Source organism: Nicotiana tabacum, chromosome 12 (assembly GCF_000715075.1).
Source record: "Nicotiana tabacum cultivar K326 chromosome 12, ASM71507v2, whole genome shotgun sequence".
Classification (NCBI taxonomy): Eukaryota; Viridiplantae; Streptophyta; class Magnoliopsida; order Solanales; family Solanaceae; genus Nicotiana; species Nicotiana tabacum.
The window spans coordinates 122,967,081-122,990,689 of record NC_134091.1 but is presented as its reverse complement, the minus strand read 5'-3'; the positions used below and the strand labels follow the sequence as shown (position 1 = coordinate 122,990,689).

General features: G+C 36.5%; 2 protein-coding genes across 5 annotated transcripts; both read right to left on the bottom strand.

Moving 5' to 3' along the window:
- Nucleotides 1-3,297: 3,297 nt before the first annotated feature.
- On the bottom strand, nt 3,298-9,161 carry LOC107809457 (uncharacterized). The gene is made up of 7 exons (XM_016634094.2): nt 8,637-9,161; nt 7,675-7,916; nt 7,497-7,593; nt 4,706-4,889; nt 4,530-4,611; nt 4,405-4,456; nt 3,298-4,290 (listed from the first exon to the last, which is right to left on the bottom strand). The coding sequence occupies exons 1-7, from the start codon at nt 9,060-9,062 to the stop codon at nt 4,219-4,221; spliced, it is 1,155 nt and encodes a 384-aa protein (XP_016489580.1). The 5' UTR covers nt 9,063-9,161; the 3' UTR covers nt 3,298-4,218.
- A 1,506-nt stretch (nt 9,162-10,667) lies between these two features.
- LOC107809455 (transcription factor GTE4) lies at nt 10,668-18,227 on the bottom strand. Of its 4 annotated transcripts, none has more exons than XM_016634093.2 (6): nt 17,867-18,227; nt 15,707-17,245; nt 15,559-15,604; nt 15,388-15,477; nt 15,152-15,256; nt 10,668-10,952 (listed from the first exon to the last, which is right to left on the bottom strand). In XM_016634093.2, the coding sequence occupies exons 2-5, from the start codon at nt 17,225-17,227 to the stop codon at nt 15,195-15,197; spliced, it is 1,719 nt and encodes a 572-aa protein (XP_016489579.1). In that variant the 5' UTR covers nt 17,228-17,245; nt 17,867-18,227; the 3' UTR covers nt 10,668-10,952; nt 15,152-15,194. The 4 variants fall into 4 exon arrangements, with proteins under 4 accessions (XP_016489579.1, XP_016489578.1, XP_016489576.1 ...); XM_016634092.2 differs by having other exon boundaries at nt 10,668-10,962; nt 15,388-15,480; nt 17,867-18,226; XM_016634090.2 differs by having other exon boundaries at nt 15,388-15,480; nt 17,867-18,226.
- Nucleotides 18,228-23,609: the final 5,382 nt, after the last annotated feature.

The following is a 23,609-nucleotide window of genomic DNA, read 5'->3' as shown; positions in this document are numbered from 1 at the left end:
ATAGCGCGAAAGGGAAATCAAAATCACTTGAGAAAACTCTTACCATGGGAACGGGCCTCCCATCGGCCCTTCGAGAGCTCGCGCCACGAATGCTCGGAATAAAGTCTTTGCTTCATGATGCGCTCGACCCATTCTTTGAATCGAGGAACCGCATCCGGCATCCGAGCAACAACTGCACCACCACAAAATATAGATGAGGGGGGAGAAAAAGAAAATAGCAACAAACGAAATCTTAAAAGCGAGATTATACTTACGTTTCATATTCCACTTCTCAGGAAATGGCATATGCTAGGCTGGGATCAAATCCGAGGTCTTCACTCGGACAAAACGGCCTAACCAGCCTCGATCCCGATCTTCATCGATGCTGGAAAATGGAGCCTTACTAGCCCGACGGGCCAGCTTAATCAGTCCACCTCGATAAAGCCGGGGGTCTATACAAGCGCATGAAATGATCGATGGTAAAGGGACACCCTTCGATCTTGCTCACAAAGAAGCGGAGTAGAATTACTATCCTCCAGAACGAAGGATGAATCTGACCGGGGGTCACCTCGTACCTCTTACAGAAGGCGATGATGACCGGATCTAAGGGGCCCAGCATGAAAAGGCAAGTGTAAACACTTAGAAAACCCTCCACGCGGGTAGTAATCGTCTCCTCGGGCGTAGGGATCACTACGTGCTTATCAACCCAGTTACAGTCTTCCTTGACCTTGGCAAGGACACTATCGGTGACCGAGCATATATATCTCGAGACCGGCTCACACCAACCCGGTACCGAGGAGGTTTTCTCGACCTTGAAATCAGCTCTGACTGGGCACCCCGTAGGGACAAACATTTGCAGAGGAGGTTCCGGTGTCGGTTCCTCGGCAGCGGCGGACGAAATATTTTTCTCAACAACCGGTCGCGAAGCAGAGGGAGTTTCTTTTTATGGAACTGATTTTGAAATCTTTGCCATTGCTTTTAAATAGTGAAAAAGGTGGAGAAAGGAGGATGTTAATGGAAAAGAGGGTATGGTTGGCATATGTGCAACTTTTACGGAAGTTTTCAGAAAACCTGAAGGGAAGAAGTTTGAATGTAAGCGAGAAAACCAGAATATGAGAGGGATGAAGTTTTCTTAAAGCACAAGAGCAAAAGTTTGAATGTAAAAGTTCTAAATGAATGGATGAGGGGGTATTTATAGTTTTCTCAAAATGGCGGTTCGTATCCTGAAGTGGCAGACCGTTAACTGACACACATTTAATAACTTGAAAACTAGACCGACAGGACATTTTAACTATTCTTATCACTTACTCATGATTTCGTTATATCGAAGTGAGAATCGGAGGCTCATATCGTTTCTCATCATTTACTCTCCGAAAAACAAGAGGATGTTACGTCATGATTTTGTCACTTACATCATGATATATCAAAGTGAGAATCGAAGGCTCATATCGTTTCTCGTCATCCATTCTCCGAAAAACGAGGGGACTATCTGTATACGGGTAAAACTGAGCTCGATATTCGATCGATCTTCCAAAACTCCCTGATTAGGCCAGGGTCGAAATATCTGTGATCGGTAAAGTCAAGCTCGAAGATCGATCTAACGTCCAAAACAATCAGCCAAGATCGAAACATGGTGATTAAGATCGAACCCAAAGCGTTGCTAAAATTAGCCATCGAAACCATCATATTTGCCCTCAAATTTACCGAACGCGTAACCGGTCATGTTTCTAACGGTCTCGAAAAAAGCTTTGCCAACTCATCCGACAGGGGTCCGTAATTCTCGCCATTAACCAATCATTATGGCAAAAATCATGGAACGACTCAAAAAGGGAACCAACGCTCAGCAAACCAAGGACTTTTGCCTTTTATAGAATAATAAAATAATACCTTAAAAGGTAGATCTCCCCTAATATAAAAAGGGGACTTGACAAATCATTAAGAAGATGGTAACATATACTCATAAGCAATACATCACCGTTATCCTAAAAATTCTTATTTCTTTCTTATCTTTGTGTCAATAAAAGTGCTTTCAACTCAATAAAAGTGCTTGCTTTCTTAAGTTGAAATCATTCAATTCACGTGGTTTTGCAATCTAATTTATCGCTTTGTATCAAGTTAATCCGCATATCCTTTAAACCACTTACAAATTCAATTGTTATTCGATTTTTGGGGTAAACAATCTATGATAACCAGTTAAGTTACAATAACAATGTAATAATATTTTAAATCCTTCCCATATCTTTTATTCATGTTCTCTCTTTTTCTTTTCTTTTTTTCTTTTTGAAACGTAATTTTTTTTCGAGGCGTAAATTCTCTTTTTTCCCTGCTGTTTAATTCTTTCGACAGAAAATTATGTAAAAAGTGATTCTTCAATTTGGACCAATAACTTTTTAAAAAGGAATCAGAATTTTATATTGCACTTATTAAGCATTCCACGCTTTATCTTTTTTTTCCCTCTAAAATAACTAACTAATTCTATTCAATTTGTGACTTTTCTTTTCTTTTCTTATTTATTGAACAGATAGTAGGAATTGGATTCCTTTTTTGCTACTTGTTACTTTCTTGGCTCAGCCAGAAAGACCCAACCAACTTTTTCTATTTCTGCAGCTCACTAGTACGAAACATATATCTTTATACAATAACAATTACAAGTCCAGTATAATTTCACAAGTGAGATCTGAAGAGAATAATATGTATGTAGATCTTACCCCTACCTTGAGAAGGTAGAGAGGCGGTTTCCAATAGACCCTCGGCTCAAGAAAAGATGAAAAAGAAGAAGCAGTAAACAACAACACCGGCAAAATAACAAGAATATGTCTCTACATATACTATTATTATTTTATTTTATTTTTGGAAAATTTCCAGGAAAACCCGCAGTCGCTGCCCTTCGGGTGTGCATTGGGTAACCTGCTCAATGTGCAATAACTCGCAAAATACACAGGAGACGTAAATCGTACTAGGCAAGCCCGTTGCGACGAACTCTAACGGAGGAGACTGTTGTTAAGAAGAATCAATCCCAGACCTCCCATTTGAGAAACCACTCACCCAACCAACTCAGCTAACGGTTGCGAGCTTTATATATACTGTTATCAGTTAATCATAGTGGATTAAGACACAACTCTTACCTCATTTATATCACTAATCATGGTAAATAAATGTAATTTGGTATAAACATGCAATATGAGCAAGTTATTTTTTATGTGAGAATACCATGGTTGCTGTCGATTTCATCCCAATCTCTGGAGAAAGGGAGTATACTGCTGGGCATACTGCCAGGTAGATTCTGGAAATGAGAGACCTTAATCAAATAAGAGGAAATGAGCAACAAATTAAGGATAGATTGAAAATCATGAAGATCAGTATCAAAGATGTTCTACAGGTAAGCAAATTACTTTTTAGAGACAAATGTGTCTTCATTCAACACTCAAAATCCCTAAAGTTTGGTTATTTTAAAACTTACAACCTTCCAAAAAATTGAAAAAGAAAAGGAAAAAACTGTAATAGCTATACTTGAATACCAACATTTGTCCTGCCAAACAAATTCTTGCCACCGCAGCATGAGTAGAAGCTGGAAGGGAGAGAAGTCTTCAAAATATAAAGAGCTTTGATGCTATGTCAGTGTTCTGATCATGAGAAAAAGCCGTCCTCAATCCAATATGATGCTAGGAATCCAATGCTTGAGTTTTGATGGACAGAGTTACCCGATACCAACTGGTGGTAGGCAGCACATACCCAGTAGAATAGTTGAAGTGTGCGCAAGCTAGCATGGACACCACCATTATCAGAGAAAAAGAATGATGCCAGGAATCCAGCCATGAAGGACGAATACCTTTCTACAAACCATCAGAGTTGAGCTCCAAATTTACGCTTCTGAGGCCAATAGTCTAGGCTTTCTGTTTGAAAGACCAATGTGGTTACTTAAAACATATTCCGGAAGTACTAGAGCCAAGGCAAATAGGTTATAGTGGTGGCAGTAAATCATGCTCAGATTGTTGGATCAAAGATGTACTCAGTTTGCTTACAATTGACAGACCAGCTCCCTGAAATTTTAGCTGATCTGTTTACGAAGTCAGTCTAGAGCCGGAGCTACTCCTGCAGCAAAACTAAACTTTCCACCAAATCGAGTATATCCATCGGTGAACCAATTGAGCATTCACTTGAAACGGAATAATCATCAGAACCAACTGCAGTTTATTGATCAAATGAACTTCAGGCAGAATCAATTCCTCCGTATAGGAATTATTGGGGTGGAGTGCCCAGGCTCGAGTTCTCCTTTTCCATAGAAATTATGCATTCCAATCTGTCATAAACCTGCAATTTTTTTCCATGTCCTCACATTTCTCGGATGCAATAGAGAATATAAATTCATCAAGGAAACTATAGCTTTTCTAAATTAAGTTTTTTCGAAGTCCAAGGACGGAATACCTGAGATAGCTTCTTTTGCTTACTTTCTACATTTGATGAAGGAGGATCATACCTACGTACAAAAAATACAGAGTATTCTCCATTTTATCAGACAATAAATGTGATCTATCAAACTGTTAACTTACCATTCCCGTGGAAGACCAGCTTCATCTCTAGCCAAATGGTTGAATGGTCCTTTTAACTCCACATTATATTCCTCTAATAAATCTGCCAAAGAAGAAATTGGTGAATTCACTAAAGAGGCTAGAGAGTGCCTGCACCTTTTAAAAACACACACACACACACACACAAATAAGTGGACCTCTGAAAGTTGTGCAGGGGATGCGTCCCATTTGCTGACAAACCGAAACAAACCAGAAGACACCGACAGCCACATGTGCAACTTCTTCATCAGCAATTCTAGCCACAATGTTGGAAGTCCTATGGTCTCCAAAGCCAATGAGCTTTTGCACCAGCCGAGGCCCAGCATCAAGACCTCGTGCTTCCTATAGGAAACAAGAAAATTCATGAATTCACATAACATAGTAGAAATGCATCTCCTAATATGACAGCAAGAAACAAGCACCTCATGAAAACATATTCCCATCCGCAACACCAAAATTTAAAGATCATACTGATTACAAACTTTCAGGCCAAAATATTAGAGCCTATGTGCCCATTTTTAATACGTGTCAACATCTTATTTAATGCACAAGCCAAAAAGAATTTCCATCTATATCAACATTTCTGCTGTAATTAGAATTGTGCTAAAACACAAGATGTTTTACATTGCAAGATAACTGACCAGTTATGGAAGATCTCTATTAATCTCAGGGGCATAGCTTGGACAATGCCTAGTAAGATTACTGAAGTTCTTTTCAGTTGGGATGAAGATGGAACTGGAGCAAGAGACAGAGATAGATGGAGAACTATCCCAGCATGTATTTGGTGGACAATCTGGAAAGAAAGGAATTCCAAATGTTTTGAGGATAGAAGAAACTCTGTGCAGAAGATCAAGCTTAATTGTGTTTTGCTTTTTTGCTTATGGTGTAAACAGATCTACGCAAAAGATACTATTTCAATCGTAGATATCCTAGAATCTTGTTAGGCCTGAGGACCAAGTTTTTTTCTTTTGGCTACTCACTTGTAAATATGATTTCAGTACAACCTATGTACTGATTTTATTATAATATACAATATGTTACCATCTCAAAAAAAAAAGAATTGTGCTAAAACACTTGCAGGAAATTACTCCAACAGTAGAACCCAATCTGAGAAGTGAGCTTGGCCACTTCTTCAGTAAAGGCGCCTGGGCTTTGGCTATTTAGACGTTAAAATCACTAAAGGGGCCATCCCGTTCTTGTTTTCATTAATGAAGCCAACTTTAATTTATTCACTTGGATAACTATGCCTTGAAAGAAGAGTTGAGTGACATTGTTCTGACTCATTGATAGAAAGCATGAATGAGCCAGAATAGCTTTATCAACTCATAGCCCAATGAAAAGTGGTTTCGTGTGTACTATTCATTGAAAACATACTAAATGAAAAAAAAAATTGGAGAAAGGAAAGAAAAGCAAAAACAATGTCCACCTACGTACTGTCAACATCTAAAAGTTTTACTTTCAAACAGCGGATGAATCATGTTTGGAATTCATCTCGAGCATATGCTATTTGGCCCTTATAAACCAACCAAGCCACTCTTCAGGACACAGGAAGTATGTCATGAGTCTTAAAGTGCGACTTCTACATTTTGTATTTCAAAACTTCTAGTGCTTTCTGTTGTGGAATAAGAAGCTGTCATATCTAACTAGTACATTTTAAGATCAAAATATACACCTAAATCTAATAAAAGGGCACGTAAATCAAGAGACACACATACACAACCATGTTACTTTTTAGTCCAGCGTCATCATTCAGTAATGGCACATGCCGGTTGTCTCTAGTAACAAGTGCTTGACCCTTGACCTTTATTTTACCAATTTAGCTACATATACCCTTGAAGATTCATAACCGGCCCTAACTAGTTTAAGATTAAGGCATAGCTGTTATTGTTGTACAACTGATTTTTCCAGAAGAGAGGAAATTCAAAAAGAAATAGAGATGTAGCGATCCTGCAGGCTAAACTGTTGAAGAAGAAAGAGATCTTAATTAGAGGCAGAGTAGAAAATGATAGTGAGAACTTCATCCAGGAACTTGCCAAAATTCAATATTCGCACCTCTAGCGAAATCATTTAAATGAATTTTCTGATAAGAGAATCTAACATGACATACTTAAGACAACCTAAGAAAAGTCCGACACCATATTTATGATTGCCCACATTTACCATTTATTAAATTGATAACACCATTGCAGAGACTTGATCACAACACCTTTTAATGACAGAGTTTAGCCTCACCTAACTGCAGACTACGCAACATCTGCCATCGCTCAAGTCAATTTAATGACGCAAGCAGCGAAAACTGCTTGAGTAATTCAATCTTTAAGCAGTAGCAGAAAACTGCTACATAGGAAAGTATATTATTTTTCCTTTTCTCTTTCTGGAAGTAGTAGTTGAAACTTTGACGAGTAATTCAATCTTCATACTTCTAAATTTCAAGTCAGGAGAACATACTCAGAATTCAGGATACCTCATAGCCAACACTAAGACTACTGAAATATTTGTAAGAATAAATCTTCTAACATTTCCTACCACGTTAACTGCTGAATTTCCAACAGGATATGGTTATAATTGGTCTATGGAAAATATACTGATAGTTCATTCACTCGTCCATATTTCTTAGCATCTTTCCTCCACAAGTAAGTAACTACACCTAGAAGCTTTCTTAGTATATTAGAAACCAACCTCGTCTAACTACTATTACTTAATTGTCAATAGGCGATGCTTGCCCATTTCTAAAGTTGATTATTATTTTTCCTTTTATCAATTTCTTCCCAATTTTAAACACACTTATTGCACTTCCCAGAGAAAGCATAATCACACAGCTTTAAAATAGATCCCCAAGCAATCAAAGACAAATAAGTGGAATGAGTTGAGCAATCGTCACTGCATAATATTCCAACAGTTTAAGCAATTGATTTATCGTTCATATCTTTTTCAAAAATAGTGGAGGACCTGAACAAGTGGGATTGCAGCGAGCCGTGCAGCAACATTATTTGAAGATTTCTCACACTCCCTCCAGAGCAAATTATGAGCAGGCATGTCACCGTAGCTGTTCAAGGAAGCAAAGAGATATAAACATCCATCTTATTAAATACAACACATTTCATAGCAAAATTGAAGACATATTCACCTAAATCCAAGCTCAGATAATCTCTGTGAACACCAAGCAAAATGGCGACTCTCATCATCAGCCACATGTGCAAAATCAGCAAAGAACCCCTCACCTAAAATCTCACTGTATGGTGAGAAACGGACTACAGTATCCCAAGCGAGGTCAACTGCATTTAACTCCACGTGAGCAAGATTGTGAAGCATATATGCATTGAGAGGTAAACCCGAGTGTTTAGGAGGTGGAATTTCTTTAGATGGAACCTGTATTCAAGACTTAGAACACATAAGCTAAAGCTACAAAATCATTGGCGAGAGAATCAAAAGAAAGTAAAAACATCAGCATCTTAAGTTTTGACTGAACTACTTCAAATTGGGGTTTGTAGGGCGACGTATCACACACAGTTCTAGCACGAAGTAGCACTGAAGTCCCTAGTCGTTTGTTGACAATATGTATGAACTTGGTAAGACTATACACTTTTAAATTTCGAAACTATCTATATGTTACAAATGGAAGACTGTAGGTACACGTACCCACTGCCAAGAAACTACATGCACCTATGTCTTTAAAGTGAAGACTAAAGTCAAATAATCAAGTAATTCAATGTTAAACAACTGATGAAAACCATCATAAAAGTAAAGTTCACCCCTTTGCCAATACATCTCTTAAGAAAACAAATAGAACGAGCAAAGTTGGTACTCCTTCCATCTCAATTTATGTGATCTGTTTCCTTTTAATCTGTTTCAAAAATAATGACCTCTTTCTAAATATGGAAACAATTTAAGGTAAACTTCTCATTCGGCATTGTGAACCTTATTGAGAAGCTTTTATAGATACACAAATGTTACGACACAATTAATTTCAAAAGCTTTTCTTTCTTTCTTAAACTACGTGTTCAATCAAATAAATTCACATAAATTGAAACAGAGATTGTAATTGAATTCAATTTACTAAAGAACTTCAAATAATGGGGAAAACAATACCAGTTCAGGTTTGGAAGGTCGAGCAGGCCGAGCCGGGGATTGAAAAGTACCAACAGGGAGACCCTCTTGACGCCACCTACAATAAGCCAAATGGGAAAGCTTCGATTTCATTAAAGGATCACTGGTGCAAAGAACAGCAGTACCCATTTCAGCAAGAGACGACGCCGAGTTAATTGATTCCCACAAAAGGGATTCTTTAGTTGAATTTGAGGGTATAATAATATTATCAGGGCCATTGGGTCCCCATAAACGCTGGTGGTTAAGTGGGCTTTGTCTCCAATTTTGCAAACCTGACCACTGGTTTGGTAATTCTGGGTAATGAATAGTTAAAGAAGAGGAAGAAATTGTGCTTTTCTGTGAGGAGCAGAGAGTGAATCTTAGCGGGGTGGAAAATATTGGTCTGAATTTGAAAGTATATGCTGCCATTTGGGATGAAATTTGCGGTTTATGTGAAGTCTGAAAGTGAAGGCCGAAGAGGATGATAACTAGATAGTCTAGGACTTGAGATTGAAGTATTGAACTATGGCTCCACTTCAAAAAACTATACTTTTCGAAAAAATATTTTTTTGGGAGATTTTTTTTTTTTTCTTTCTTTCTCAAAAATTACTTTTGTTTTTCCTTAAAAAAAAAAAAATTCTAGAAGCTTGGCCAAACAAAAAAGTACTTTTGCCCAAAAAAAAAAAAAGAAGAAGCACTTTTGCCACAAAAAAACTTCGGCAAAACAGACTATTTGTCTATAGGATGTTATTGTTATAGTAGGTTAGTTATTATTTATTCTAGACTACATATCAATATCATTAGATATAGTTACTTGTAATAATCTTTTAAATGATTTAATTGTGCAAATATTTTTCATAATTAGTATATAGAACTTAAACTTTGACAAAAGTGGGTTGCTCTAGTGGTAAGCAATCTCCACTTTCAATTAAGAGGTTGTGAGTTCGAGTCACCCCAAGAGCAAGGTGGGGAGCTCTTGGAGGGAGTGAGCCGAGGGTCTATCGGAAACAGCCTCTCTATCCCAGAATAGGGGTAAGGTCTGCGTATACACTACCCTCTCCAGACCCCACTAGTGAGATTATACTGAGTTGTTGTTGTATATAAAACTTAAACTCTTTTGTTATTATTAAGGAAAATATAGTGAGAGAAAATGGTCCTTTGAGTATAAAGTTAAACATGGCCACTTCTAATAGTCGTTTAAGATTAGTAGTGACTAGTGACTCTGTTACTTACTTACTAGTAGCATTGACCTTTTCCATTAGCATTAACTTTTTTTCTGTTTGATTTATGGTTGGCGATTGAGGTTCTTTTGCATTTGAAGGGACTTCTAATGTCTAGATTTGTATATAAAGGATCAAAGTTAAACTTACCTTTATCTTTGAGGCTAGTCCACCATGGCTATGGCAATTCCTATGGGGGTGACATTTTGGTAAAGTGGACACCACGTGACATGCACTTAGTCACCAAATTCTTAATAATATTTTGCAAAAATAAAAATCCAAAGTAAAATAATTGCAAAAAATAATCTAAAGTAAATAAAAAATTTTAGTTGCCAGTAACCAGTTAGTCAAATTCTTAGCACTAAAACTAGTTGGCTATAACTCCCACTCTTTTAGGTCCTGGGAATTGCAGTTAGACAGTTAAGGTCTAAACAAGATTGGAGGTTAGAGTAATGAGATGATATGCCGCGTAACGTTCACCTCATCAAAATTATGACTAAGTATAGTTTTATTCACAAAATATAACATAAATTAAATAAAAATAATATTTGAAAGTAAATGGGTAAATCCGACCCTTAAAAAGTCATTGACGCTTGATTTCGAACATACTTCTTTAAACATGTGCTTCTTCGACAAAGCATTTACAATTGTATCACGAACTGCTCACCGTTGAGCACACAAACGACTAGGCCAAATATAAAGCAAAACAAATATAACAGAACCTAATATAAGCATAATTTCTCAGTAGAAAAAAAAAGAAAATTAACAAAAAAGAGGGTTGTTCATTCAAAAATATAAAAATTGGAAAAGGATATTAGTTAATTGTCCTGATTGACTTATTACTACTTTATTAACATATGTACAGAGCATCTTTAATGTTACGAGTAGGACAGATAAAGTTCTACCACATTCAAGTGATCCAATCACTAGAAAAATATGACTTCAAACTGCACAAATTAGAGATCCACAAGCGAATGTACATAAGCTACAAACTACAGGCTACTATTATACAATTTGAGACCAGACAGCATATGCCATTACCACCAACAGCACCCTCTTAATTGAAGGACGACATCAGTATGCTCGTAGAACTTGAAATCTGCACACAACTAAAAGAGAAATATTAACAACTCGAGTTCATCAAATTTGCACACGACTTATACAGAAATATTAACAACTCGAGTTCATCAAATATGCACACAACTTAGAAATATTTAATTAGTGTTAAATTGGATGGGAAAGCAAAAATAAGATTAACTCAGCAGAAAAGAAAGCCAGCCACTCTAGTTGTGGCAAACTTGGTATCAATCAACATGGAGCCAAATATACTGTCTAATTTGTATCTTGCATCACTCTATCAGAAACGCCAGCTGTAAGGAATTTCCAAAAGTTGATACATCCAAAGAGTAGATATTTCCGAATTATTGTTTGGTCTTCACCTACAAACCTGGAAGAGCAACAAGACTATGGGGCGCTCAAAATATTCTCCCTCCAGGATATTGGGAGCTCAAAATCTTCTCCCGAAAGGATATGATAGCAGTTCACCTGAACACCAACCATTCAATGTAACATAACTATGATGTTCAGACCTCTAGCATCTCACATAGGTGGTACTTTGTCATTTTACCTACACTACGTCATAATTGCATTGCCTTCATGATGCATGTGAATTCGTATTAAGGGCCCTCTCTACAACAACAACAACATCAACCCAGTATAATCCCACTAGTGAGGTCTGGGGAGGGTAGTGTGTACGCAGACCTTACCCCTACCCTGGGGTAGAGAGGCTGTTTCCGATAGACCCTCGGCTTCCTCCCTCCAAGAACTCCCCGCCTTGCTCTTGGGGTGACTCGAACTCACAACCTCTTGGTTGGAAGTGGAGGGTGCTTACCACTAGAGCAACCCATCTTAAGGGCCCTCTCTAGATAGGCATAAATATGTTTTCAACTCTAAGCCACTAGATGTGACGCAGTAAAAGAGGACTATATTACCCCTACATAAAAGGCATAAAATCATGCCAGCAAGACTTAAATTACATTCATCAAACATATTATGCAGCTTCTATATCATTTGCCGACTCAATGCCATCAATGTTACCTCCTCCGGTAAATCATCCAGTCCCAGTAATTCAAAGAAGACACCACTACAAGACCATAATGTTAAGCTTTACCGTTCTATGTTCAGCATTCTTTATTTTGCTGGTTGACTGCTAACCTTTATAAATTTAGAGGTCGAAAACATTGCCTTAACCTCCGGGTATATAATTCCTTCTGCATAACTTGCAAGATCAATCAATAAAGTATACCTCGATCTCAGACTAATAAGAATCGACTATATGAATCCTCTATATCATTCCACTCGTTTGAATTATATCCTCTGTATCATTCTACTACTTTTAAGCTCATTCTATTCCAATGTCCTTTAAAACAAATTAGGTGGTCTCTACAACTAGAAATGCTCCAAAGCTCATACCTATCCATACAGTGTGCATACAAATCTCTACAACTAAATCTCAGTCCAAACAAGTTGGGGCATACAGATCTCTAACCAAACTAAAAACTAAAAAGAGTCCAAACGAACACTGGACCTAATGTAAGTGAAACAACATGTAATTCTTATCCAACAAACTGGTATCGCTTATATGGTACCTTTGCATTGTTTTAATTAGGTAAGCATAGATTTCGAGATCATACATATATTGAAACAACTTCTCTTAATGTGATCTTAGATCGACCTTATCCCCTTTTAGCTCCTTCAATTATCATAGCACCACACGACATCATACAGCCAAACCATCTCATCTCAGGTGTGTTATTTGCACCATCTATCAGAGTGTGATTATTTCTAATATTTTTCAATTTTATATGATTGCGCATCCACTTGACATCCACATTTTTATGCCACTCATCTTGAGAATATTTTGAACCTTAAATCGCAACAATGATTCCCTATAACATTGTTGGTCTCAGGGGCGGATGTACCATTATAAGTACGGGTTCAATTGAACCCATAACTTTCTAAGCGAATTATAATTTATGTGTAAAACTTTCCTGAAATTGTAATAAATAGTAGACATGAACCCATAACTTAAAAAATATAACGGCTTCAACGCTAAAAGTCTTAAAAGTTGAACTCATAAAGTTTAAATCTTGGATCCGCCTTTGGTTGGTCTCACAACCTTTTTAACCTATCACATAGTACTTGCTTAGCACTCCTCCATTCCAACTATCCTATTTTAGTTACGTGTCACATCTTCATGTGTCATGTCATTCTCTTGTAAGATGGAGCCTAGATATTTGAATGCCTGCATTTAGATACTATAATCCTATCTTATGTTGCTTACCCTTCAAAATCCCTGCCGCACCCGACACGATTTGAGTGTGGGTGTGAGATCCACACTGGATTTGGTCAACTTACCTTGGGTGCTTTAGCTACATCTATGACCAACAGACCAAGCAGTATAGATTGCTTCCGTATTTGATTTAATTTTTTGGTTTATGTCATATATTCATATAACGTATTGAGAATGCTTGGCTCTACACGAGATATGTTATGAATAAAATATTAGGTGTTTATAAAGAATTAAATTTTATTATCTTTAGTTTAATAACTTTAATTAATCGGATATATACTTGCATATATGTACAGTTGTTGGCCGTATTTCAACACTCGTATCCACACTCAGATCCATACCTTTGAATCCTAGAATTATGTGATGAAGAATCCGACATCTAGATCCGCCCCCGAGTCCGGGCAACGTAGATTTCATCTAATCTCACTTTAGCTTCATTCTTCATATGGGGTTAGAGTTAAACTTTAATGGATATACACTTTCTTCCTTCTATCCATCTTAAAACACTTATTATCTAGAGTGCCTTTCAATAGTTCAATCTTTTGATTGACTCCGTCATCAGTTAGTTGATTAACATAATATCACATGCAAATAGCATGCACATTAAAACTATATGATTTGTAAACTAAATTACAACTAACATAAACAAGTAGGAGCTCAAGAAAAATATCTAATGTACTGAAGTATACTGGAAGCTCCTTTATATTTCCTCTAACTATTCTCACACTTGTGACCTACTTTCTTAGTTAGGTTCTATTATTCTAGAGATTATAAAGCGATTCATGTTTGATATCACTCAAAAAATTGAATATCTTAAACCTTCTCATCCTGCAAACATGGCGCTCCTTGATACATGTCCTTTATGATGTTATAACATTTTAGTTGAACTTATTTAAACTTAAAAACCCACAACAGGGCTTATCTTGACACTTTATTATGTACTTTTTCAATGTTCACGAATAACCCTTTGGAGATACTTTCTCCTCCCCTTTTAAATTCCCATCAATCGTTTTAGCAAAAAAAAAAAATAGCTTTTGTTATAAACCTACTAGGTATAAACCAAAACTATGCCTTTGCCACCCTTGTAATCTCCTAAAAGACGTTGTATCACTCTTCTAAAAAGTTTCATAGTATGATCCTGTTTAGAAAAAAGGTTTCATAGTATGATTATAAGTTTTACACCACAATTGTTCGCACAACTTTGATGTTCAGAAAAATACCAGACTATAGAGTTGACCAGCAGTATTCTATGTTCAGAATTTTTTATGACTCTAAGTGACTGGAAACCTAAAGGAACTTAAAAGTCCAAAGCATCATCTTTAGTTATGTTATAGTTTAAGAACACCAGAGCCCAACCAATCACCACATTTTGAGTCATATTTGATACCTTGTGACCAAGTGACTGATACTTAACATTTTCTCCTCATATTACATTGCAATATTAGGCTGATCCACCATCAAAATGGTGGCATCACATCTCTGGAGCTGAATGTAATGAGAATACCAGGATGCTTCCAGAGCAAGACATCTATAAAAAGGCTTTTGGGATTACATTTGTTCTGATTTACTATTAAGAGTTGGTTCTAAATGCTCTATTCCTAGAAGGAGAAAGCACAACAATTGAAAAGGTGCCATCTCAGACCATCCTCTGATGGTCTTGATCACCAATCCACTATTCACTTCAAAGAGACACCCTTCAAAATTGTCAAAGATAAAGGAAGCCGTACATCACCTATCTAAAAGAAATTAATTTATGCAAAAACGACAGGTGCATTGGTTAAAGGCAAAACAATCATCTGGATTATTCAAATTACCTATCAGTCAATAGAATCTTAAGAGTAAATATAAAAATAGATCCAAGGGAAGTTGGATTGCTGTTGTACTTAAGGGAGCAAGTCAAAAGATTTCAGATAGCATCGACAGAGGAAACAGATTCCAGCATTTACCATAAGACTTTGAAAGAGAGAACATTATATCTGGACAACAGAATCAACTCTTTGGTGAATGATCTGCATCAGATCCACCTACTGAAGAGTTTTCGCTATCAGAATCTGCAATTAATGTGAAACAATAAGGGAAAATGAAGACTTAGACTAGAGAACGAATCCAATCATGACACCCCAAAAAAAGGCAAATGAAACAAAAGTGAGAGAGAGAGATGAAAGAGAAAAATAATCACTACCACTTGATGATGACACTGAGTCAGTGCTACAGCTGCTTGCTTGACTAACATTTTCCATTTGAGCAGGATTGGAGGAAGTGCCTTTCTCTTCTACTAGCATATACAACAGAGTTAATAACTATTTCCAACGAGATTACTGGGCATGGAAATTCTCACATTTTAAGAACTTACCTGCTTTGCTTTCTTTTGGAATTTCTACCACAACTGGGTTAGCATTCTGCAAAATAGCAAGAACGCGAGCTCAAAACATGAAAAAATTACTCAAACAGAAAAAAAAGGAGAGAATCAAATCGGAAAAAATTAATGCTCGATATTTTACCTTCTCCTGGACATTCTTCTCAGCTTCACTTTTTCCTTGATCTGCAAGTCCAGCTTTTCTTTTGTTCTTGCTCAAGCTCTTCTTGTAATTGGTAACAAACCTGTCGAGCTCCCATAGGGTCTCAGTATCAACACTATCAATATCCACTTCAATCTCATCATCCTGTTGGCAAAGAGATGAATTCCTCTTTTTGATGATCTGTACTACCTGTTCAAGTTTTCCAGAAGGTAAATTCTGTAGGCTTGTGCTAAGCTTTTGCTTTTCATCATATGTCATCTCTCTTTTATTGGGATCCTTTGCTTTCGGCTTCTTTGGTACAGGGGTCCTTCCGGATTGGGGGAGAGCGACAGCTTTAGTCTTCAAATCAAAGGGATTGGATGTTGATTCTGACCTGTCTAAAGTCCTCCTCATTACAGGGGGTGGCAATGGTTGGGAATGAGGCTTCTTAGATTTAGGAGTCTGCAAACTCACCTCAGAGTCCATTGTCAATCTCAACTCGCGCATATAATCAGCCTCTATAGTGGCCCACTTTTCCTCAAATATCTTGGAAAGTTGCTCGGCCATCATATGAACATCTTGGCCCTTTGGATTATACGTCATAGCATTTTGAAACGTAAGTCTCACATCCTCGGCAAAGTCTTTAGGAGACTTGTAGCAATTTGTATCCAGCCTGGACTTCACGGTTCCCAAATCCATTGGATTCTTAATAATGTCAAAATAGTCATGTAAACCAAGACCCTTTGTATCAACAGGCTGGTTAAACACCCAACCATGCTTGTGCTTCATCAATCTTTCAAGCAAAGCACGACAATTCTTGAGTATTTGATTTGAGAACTTCCCCTGGCCCATACCATGTACCGATTCTGGCCCACTCACTTTCTTTGCATTTGATTTCGACTTCTTGTTGCTTTCAGCTGGGGAAAACTTATCTTTAGCTAATAAGAAATCTGAGTTCCTATAAAATTTGTTTGCCTTTGGTGTCCTCTTCTCTTTCTCCGCATTATCAACCACGCCATGGCTGTTCTCCAAGACGGATACGCTTAACTGATTCAAAGGCCTGGACTCAAGCTGTTGCCCCATTTGTGAGACATCTGAATGTACCTGTCGTACCCCACTATCCTTATCAATTCCAGTGCCGATCTTCTGTGCATCTTTCCTCTCGATCTTCTTCACCAAACTCTGAACCAAATCCAACTCACTCTGCAGCTTCCTTCTTAGCTCTCTCATCTCACGCTTGGACTTAAACGCTAAATTGATTCTAGCACTATTCTCTTGGCCATTACCTGCCAATATTCCGGTATTCTCTAATGTTAAGAAACGGTTCAGACTCGAAGAACCTTCTGAGGCAGCATCTAAGCAAAAACCAACTATTTTTTTAGACGAATTGCCATCTTCCAGAGCTGTTTTCCCTATATTATTTAACCCTTTAAATGACTTCCGTCTGTAGACTTTGCTTTCAGTCAACCTCTGCTGCTCTTTCGATCCTCCATTTTCATCATTCGCCATTGTTCCCGAAGTCATACATTCAACAACAAAACCCTAATTGAATAGGTATGAAAAAAGCAGTTGCATAAATACTTGTCAATTAACTTGCTCTTCAACAAATTGAGTAATTTGTCATCACCAAATTCCTACTGCTTAAGAAAAAACTAAATCCCTACTGATAAAAAATAGTACAGAATTTCCTCTCAACAAGCTTATTTTACACAAAGAACAAAGTAGAAGCGTACGCGCGCGCACACACACTTGTATATGTACTGATAAGAAAAACACTGCATTTCTTCTCAATCAAGCTAATTTTACACAAAGAACACGTAGTGCGTGCGCGCGCACACACACACTCTAGTATATGTACTGATAAAAACACAGAATTACCTCTCAAGCAAGCTTATTGTAGACAAACAACACGTAGAAGCACACGCACTAGTATATGAAACGAGATAGAAACCCTAAGCAAACAGCCGTTAGAGACGATATGATTTCATAGCACAAACATATAGCTCAAAACAACGAGAAACAAATCTTTACACACTCGCAAGTTGAGAACTTTATAAGCCGTAAATACTCATAGATGCCCCAAAACAAAACGGATTTATGCAAACTACATCAATTTTATCCGAGATTTAGGGTTTAAACTGAATCACAATAATGAACACATACTTTTGGCAAATCTTCACCCACGCACTTTCTCTCTCTATCAATCAGCTGCTCTCTCTCACTAAGATTTTAGTGTTTACTGCAAATCGCTCATTTTGTTTTTCCTAATATCGGAGAAGAATAGTGGTCGGTAAGAGGAGGAGAGGCGAAAATGCGAGTCGCGTGCTGGCCACGGCGGAATTGAGGGCTAGGATTTTGTCACTGAGAAGAAGGGAAGAGAATGACGGCCGTAATTTCGATTTGGTCGGAACGTTGACATTTGCTTGGTCTTTGCAGATGTGACCCACGTGTTGAGGGTGGCGCGTGGGAGTAGACGTGGATCGGGGAATATTTGGCCCTTTTTGACTCGGAAGGTCATGGGGCAAGTGCACAAATATACCATGTTAATACTTATTTTATCCTAAAATTTAAATTAAAAATCTTAATTTGAGGACAAGTCCGATGAAAAATTAAAATTCAGGATGCACTGATTAATTCCTAAATAACAACCCTTTTGTAATGACTCGGCCGATTGTTTTGAGTATTACAGTCTCGTTCCCCCATTTACTGCTTATCCTGTGTTTAATTATAATTTTGTGACTCGTCGGAGAGATTTCAGAATGAACTAGTACACTTAGTGGGTATTTGGACATAAGAATTGTAAAATTCCAAAAATAAGTGGAAAAAAAATTCAAGTAAAAATTGTATTTGAAAATTAGAGTTGTGTTTGGACATACATATAATTTTTTGGTTGTTTTTGAAGTTTTGTGAGTAATTAGGCTTGAAATGGCGAAAATATGAAATTTAAATTTGGAAGTTTGACCGGGGAGTTGACCTTTTGATATCGGGGTCGGAATTCGATTCTAGAAATTGGAATAGGTCTGTGTATGTCATTTATGACTTGTGTGTAAAATTTGAGGTCAATCAGACTTAATTTGATAGGTTTCAACATCGAATGTAGAAGTTGGAATTTCTTAGTTTCATTAAGTTTGAATTGAGGTGTGATTCGTCGTTTCGATTTTGTTATATGTGATTTGAGGCCTCGAGTATGTCTGTAACATGTTTTGGGACTTGTTGGTATGTTCGGACGGGGTCCCAAGGGGCTCGGTGAGTTTCGAGATGGTTTCCGATCATTTTTAGGCCATTTTTATTGTTGGTTTTGTTTACAGAGGTGTGCATCGCAATCGCGAACATTTGGTCGCGTTCGCGAATAGCAAACAGCAGTTTGTGGCCTTGTGAATCGCGATTGCGTAAAACAAAATCTCTGTTGTACTGACCCGACTTTGGAAGCTTATATCTCGCAATCTATAAGAAATTTGGATATTATCCAAAAATAAAAGTTGTAGCCCTTAATGTCTAGTTTTCAGAAAGTTAAACCATTTATCATTTGGAGTTATGTACAAAACATTATGACCATTATACTAGAGGTTATCTGGAAGAATTGGGGAGTTTGTTCTTTGCGATCGCGATTGGTTTTACGCGATCGCGAAGGGCAAATTTTGGGCTGAAAAATTTTGTGCTTCGCAATCGCAAAGCATTTTCCGCGATCACAAAGAGTAAATGTCTAGACAGAAGCTATATTTTGAGGTTTCGACTATTTTAATATATTTGGAGCTATAGAGCTCGGATTGAAGCGATTTTTGAGGCGATTTTCACCATATGGATTGAGGTAAGTGATTCTAACTCAATTTTGGTTAAATTACATGAATATATTATTGTTTTCATCATTAAATTAGTATTTTGGGTTGGAAATGGTAGAAAATTTCATAAACTTTAATTGAGGATTTGAAGGCCGAGTTGTGGTCGAATTTGAGTAATTTTAGTATGGTTGAACTCGTGGTTGAATGGGTTGTCGGATTTTATGAGTTTTGTCAAATTCCGAGATGTGGACCCCACTGGCGATTTTTGAGTGTTATTTTGGATTCTGTAGAAAAATTAGTATTTTCATATGGAATTAATTTTTATAATTTGTATTAACTGAATCGAATTAATTGTGACTAGATTCGAGCCGTTCAAAAGTTGATACGCGTAGAATGGAATTTATGGAGCATTGTTTGGCTTGCTCGACATTGGATTTGGCTTGTTTGAGGTAAGTAACGCTTCTAAACTTGGAGCTGAGGGTATGAACCCTGATTTATACGTGTTATGTGTTTGGTGTCGAGGTGACGCACATGCTAGGTGACGGGCATGTGGGCGTGTACCATGTGAATTATGACTCGGTTATTTCTGTGTTACTGTGTAGTTACCTAATCTTATTTGTATCTATAAAATCTCTACGTGCTAGAGTAATTGAGTTATGATCCATGTTAGAAATCATGTCTAGGATATATGCTTATCATATTGGGACCCACTGATGCCATTTCTGTTGTTGAGTTATTTGTTTACATTGCAATTACATACTCAGTCATACGCATTCATTTGCATATCATATCTCAGTCTCTATTACTATTTATTGATACATCATATCATCATGTTGGGCTGATTTTCATGACATTGTGAGCCCGAGAGACTGGAGAGATTAATGACTGAGTGAGGCCGAGGGCCTGATGGTGAGGATTTATGATAGGATCGGGCTGCACGCCGCATCATGTTGTATTGATTTATGCCATGATTGGCTTATTATAGCGCTTGGGCTGAAGGAGCCCCTCTGGAGTCTGTACACACCCCCAGTGAGGGCAAGTACCTACTGAATGCGAGTGCCGAGTGCCGAGTGCGAGTGCCGAGCGATTGGGAGGATTGAGTGACTGTGGGGACTGAGTGAAATGACACTCTGAGAGTATGCATATGGTTTTATCACTGAGTTGCATCGCATTGACATGCACACTTGACATACATGTATAGAGATGCATTTTCCCTCATGATGTACGATATTGCGTCATTCATGACTTCTCCTACATATTGACATATATGCATAAAGATGTATTTTCCTCACGCCTTTTAAAAATGAAACATTTACCTGTTGAAAGTTTTGGGAAAAATCACAGTTTTCAAACTTACTCATAAATTGGTGATTTCGGTAAAGGATTTGGATTTTTACTGATATATTTAAAAAGCATGACTATTTTTTCTGGAACTGTGAACAAGCTAAGCGTTTTATCTTTGAGCTATTTCTTTTATTACTTATATTATGTTGTTATGAACTGTTGTTGGCTTTTGGTGTTGGACCCTGACCTTTGTTCCACCTCGTCACTACTTTCAACCTAAGGTTAGGTTTGTTACTTATTGAGTACATAGGGTTGGTTGTACTCATACTACACTTCTGCACCTTGCGTGCAGATATTGGATGATGATGTTGTTGTGATCGATGGGAGCTGGATTTGAAGATGTACCTGTGTTCCAGTCGTTGCTGCCTCTTGTTCATAGTAACTTTATATTTATAAAAAATTTGTTTATGTACATTTCGAATAGATAATGTATTTATTTCATACTACCTTTGTGAATTCTAATCTTAGAAACTCATGATTTGTACTACCAGTCATTGGGGAGTGTATTAGAGTCAGTTAAATATTAATTGAATTGGATAGTTATTAATTGGCTTACCTGATAGGTTGGGTTAGATGTCATCACGAGTAGGTGGATTTAGGGTCGTGACACCTTTAAAGTGACTACCTGATGTCATTTCTACCCAAAACAAGGCTCGATTCGTCATTGAAGCCCATATTCGATTGGACATGATAGTGACCCTCCCAATGAAATTAGGGATTTTTTTCTTCCTATACAATATTTGAAACTTATTTATCAAAATTGTCCTTATTTTGTATATAACCCAACCTAAACAAGGATTACTTACAAATTATATACAATCTATTATTAGTGCCTTAAATTAGGAGATTTAGTTACACCTTTTCCTTTTTTCTCTCCTCTCCTCTTTCCCTATTCTCTGCCACCTCTCTTCATATTTAATCCATTATTAGTGCCTTAAATTAGGAGATTTAATTACACCCTTTTCTTTTTTTTTTCTCCTCTCCTCTTTTCCATAGTGCCTTAACTGTAGTATTTATGTAAAATGAAAAGCAGGAAAGTATTATTTAAGAATCACTTCCTCTCTAAAGAAAAATAAACATTTAATCCCATTCTTAATGGTAAGATTTTGCCGAATTCAAAATTGGATTGACTTACACGACCTTTACCTTATATATATATATATATATATATATATATATATATATTAATTGTGAGTACTAAATATATTTCACATATATACTTTAACCAAGAGATATAATTTAATTTTCTATTCCAAATAGAAAATTTCAAATTGTCCACAATATTAATTATATCCTCTGTGCTAGCAAAGAATATAATAATATTTCATTTGGACCAATAATTTAATTTATTTGTCTACTTAAATTCTTTAGTTTAATTATCAAAAGGAATTCTGAATGCCAGAATATTTAATTTTGATACAAAATTTGATACATCTATAACAATATATAAACTAAAAACATATTTTATACGATTAATTATGTAGTATACAATTTTTTATAACTTATTTACAACTTTCATACATTATTTTTACCCGGTTAAATACAACTACAACATCAACAACTTAAATACATTTTTCATACAAATTTTATATAATATGTCTTTTGTATGTATTTTGTATATATATATTGTATGTAATGTGTTCTTCTTCCTCTCGAAAATTTCAATCAAAAATTCCGTTCTTAATATAATTTTGATACATATCAACAACTTTATGTAAAGAGATAGTATTTATAACTTAAATACAAATTTCATACAATAATTCATACATTATGCAACTATTTTTTAACTTTCATACAATATTCAAATAAAATAATATATAAGTACAACAGAATACAATTTAAATATAATTTATATACAACTATAATACAATTTCATAAGTATATTGTATGTCACGTCTTCTTCTTCTTTTTTGAGTTTTAAAATAAAATTCAGCCAAAATCAAGTCTAATCTTCAAAAAACACCCTCAAAATTGAGATATAAACTCCAAAGAATATTTTTAATTATTTGCAACAACACCCAATCCAAACAAACAATAGTTTTTGAAAGCCCAAATTCGAATTCAAAGCTTCAGAGCTTTTTAATGGCTGTCAATGGTAGAGAATCAAATACCTTCAAAATTTATTGGTTGACAATTTCAATTCGAACACCAATTGTGCAACATGAAAAGGAAATTGCTAAGTTAAAACTGTCACGACCCAATTTCATCTATAGGTCCTAATGGCGCCCAACATCACAGCTAGGCAAGCCAATTAGTGAACTAAACATATATTTCCTCTTTTCATAAATTTTCGAGTAATTAAACTCTTCTTACTTGCAAGATTTAAGGAAAATAAAAAAGGTTTTTGATAAAAAAAAATCAAGAAAATAATTCAAATCACAATTCTACTAGTGATTGTGTCAAGACCTGGTATCACAAGTATATGAGCATCTAGTAGATTATACAAATGAAATCCAAAATATTGTCTGAACACAAAATAGACAGAAAACAAATACAAAGGGAGACACTAGGTGCTGCGGAACGGCTCAGGAAAAGAAGCTCACTACTAGTGGTTAAAATCTCATTTTTATCAAAACCTAGGTTTTTGTCTCAGATCCTGCACAAAAACTGCAGCAACCGTAGCATGAGTACGTAAACAACGTGTACCCAGTAAGTATCAAGCCTAATCTCGAAGAAGTAGTGACCAAATTTTAACTTTGACACTCACTATGGATCAATATTATTAAAATAAAAATATTTAAATAGACATGGTTTATGTGAATAACAATAATCTTCATAACAAA

What these genes read in the sequence shown, in the direction of transcription:
- LOC107809457 (XM_016634094.2), bottom strand. Translation starts at nt 9,062, where the DNA reads ATGGCAGCATATACTTTCAAATTCAGACCAATATTTTCCACCCCGCTA. An exon ending in GACCTTCCAAACCTGAACTG is followed by an intron (nt 7,917 to 8,636) that starts GTATTGTTTTCC and finishes TCTTGAATACAG; the next exon opens with GTTCCATCTAAAGAAATTCC. An exon ending in GCTGGTCTTCCACGGGAATG is followed by an intron (nt 4,457 to 4,529) that starts GTAAGTTAACAG and finishes TTTTGTACGTAG; the next exon opens with GTATGATCCTCCTTCATCAA.
- LOC107809455 (XM_016634092.2), bottom strand. Translation starts at nt 17,227, where the DNA reads ATGACTTCGGGAACAATGGCGAATGATGAAAATGGAGGATCGAAAGAG. An exon ending in AGAAGAATGTCCAGGAGAAG is followed by an intron (nt 15,605 to 15,706) that starts GTAAAATATCGA and finishes GCTATTTTGCAG; the next exon opens with AATGCTAACCCAGTTGTGGT. An exon ending in TCCAAAAGAAAGCAAAGCAG is followed by an intron (nt 15,481 to 15,558) that starts GTAAGTTCTTAA and finishes TGTATATGCTAG; the next exon opens with TAGAAGAGAAAGGCACTTCC.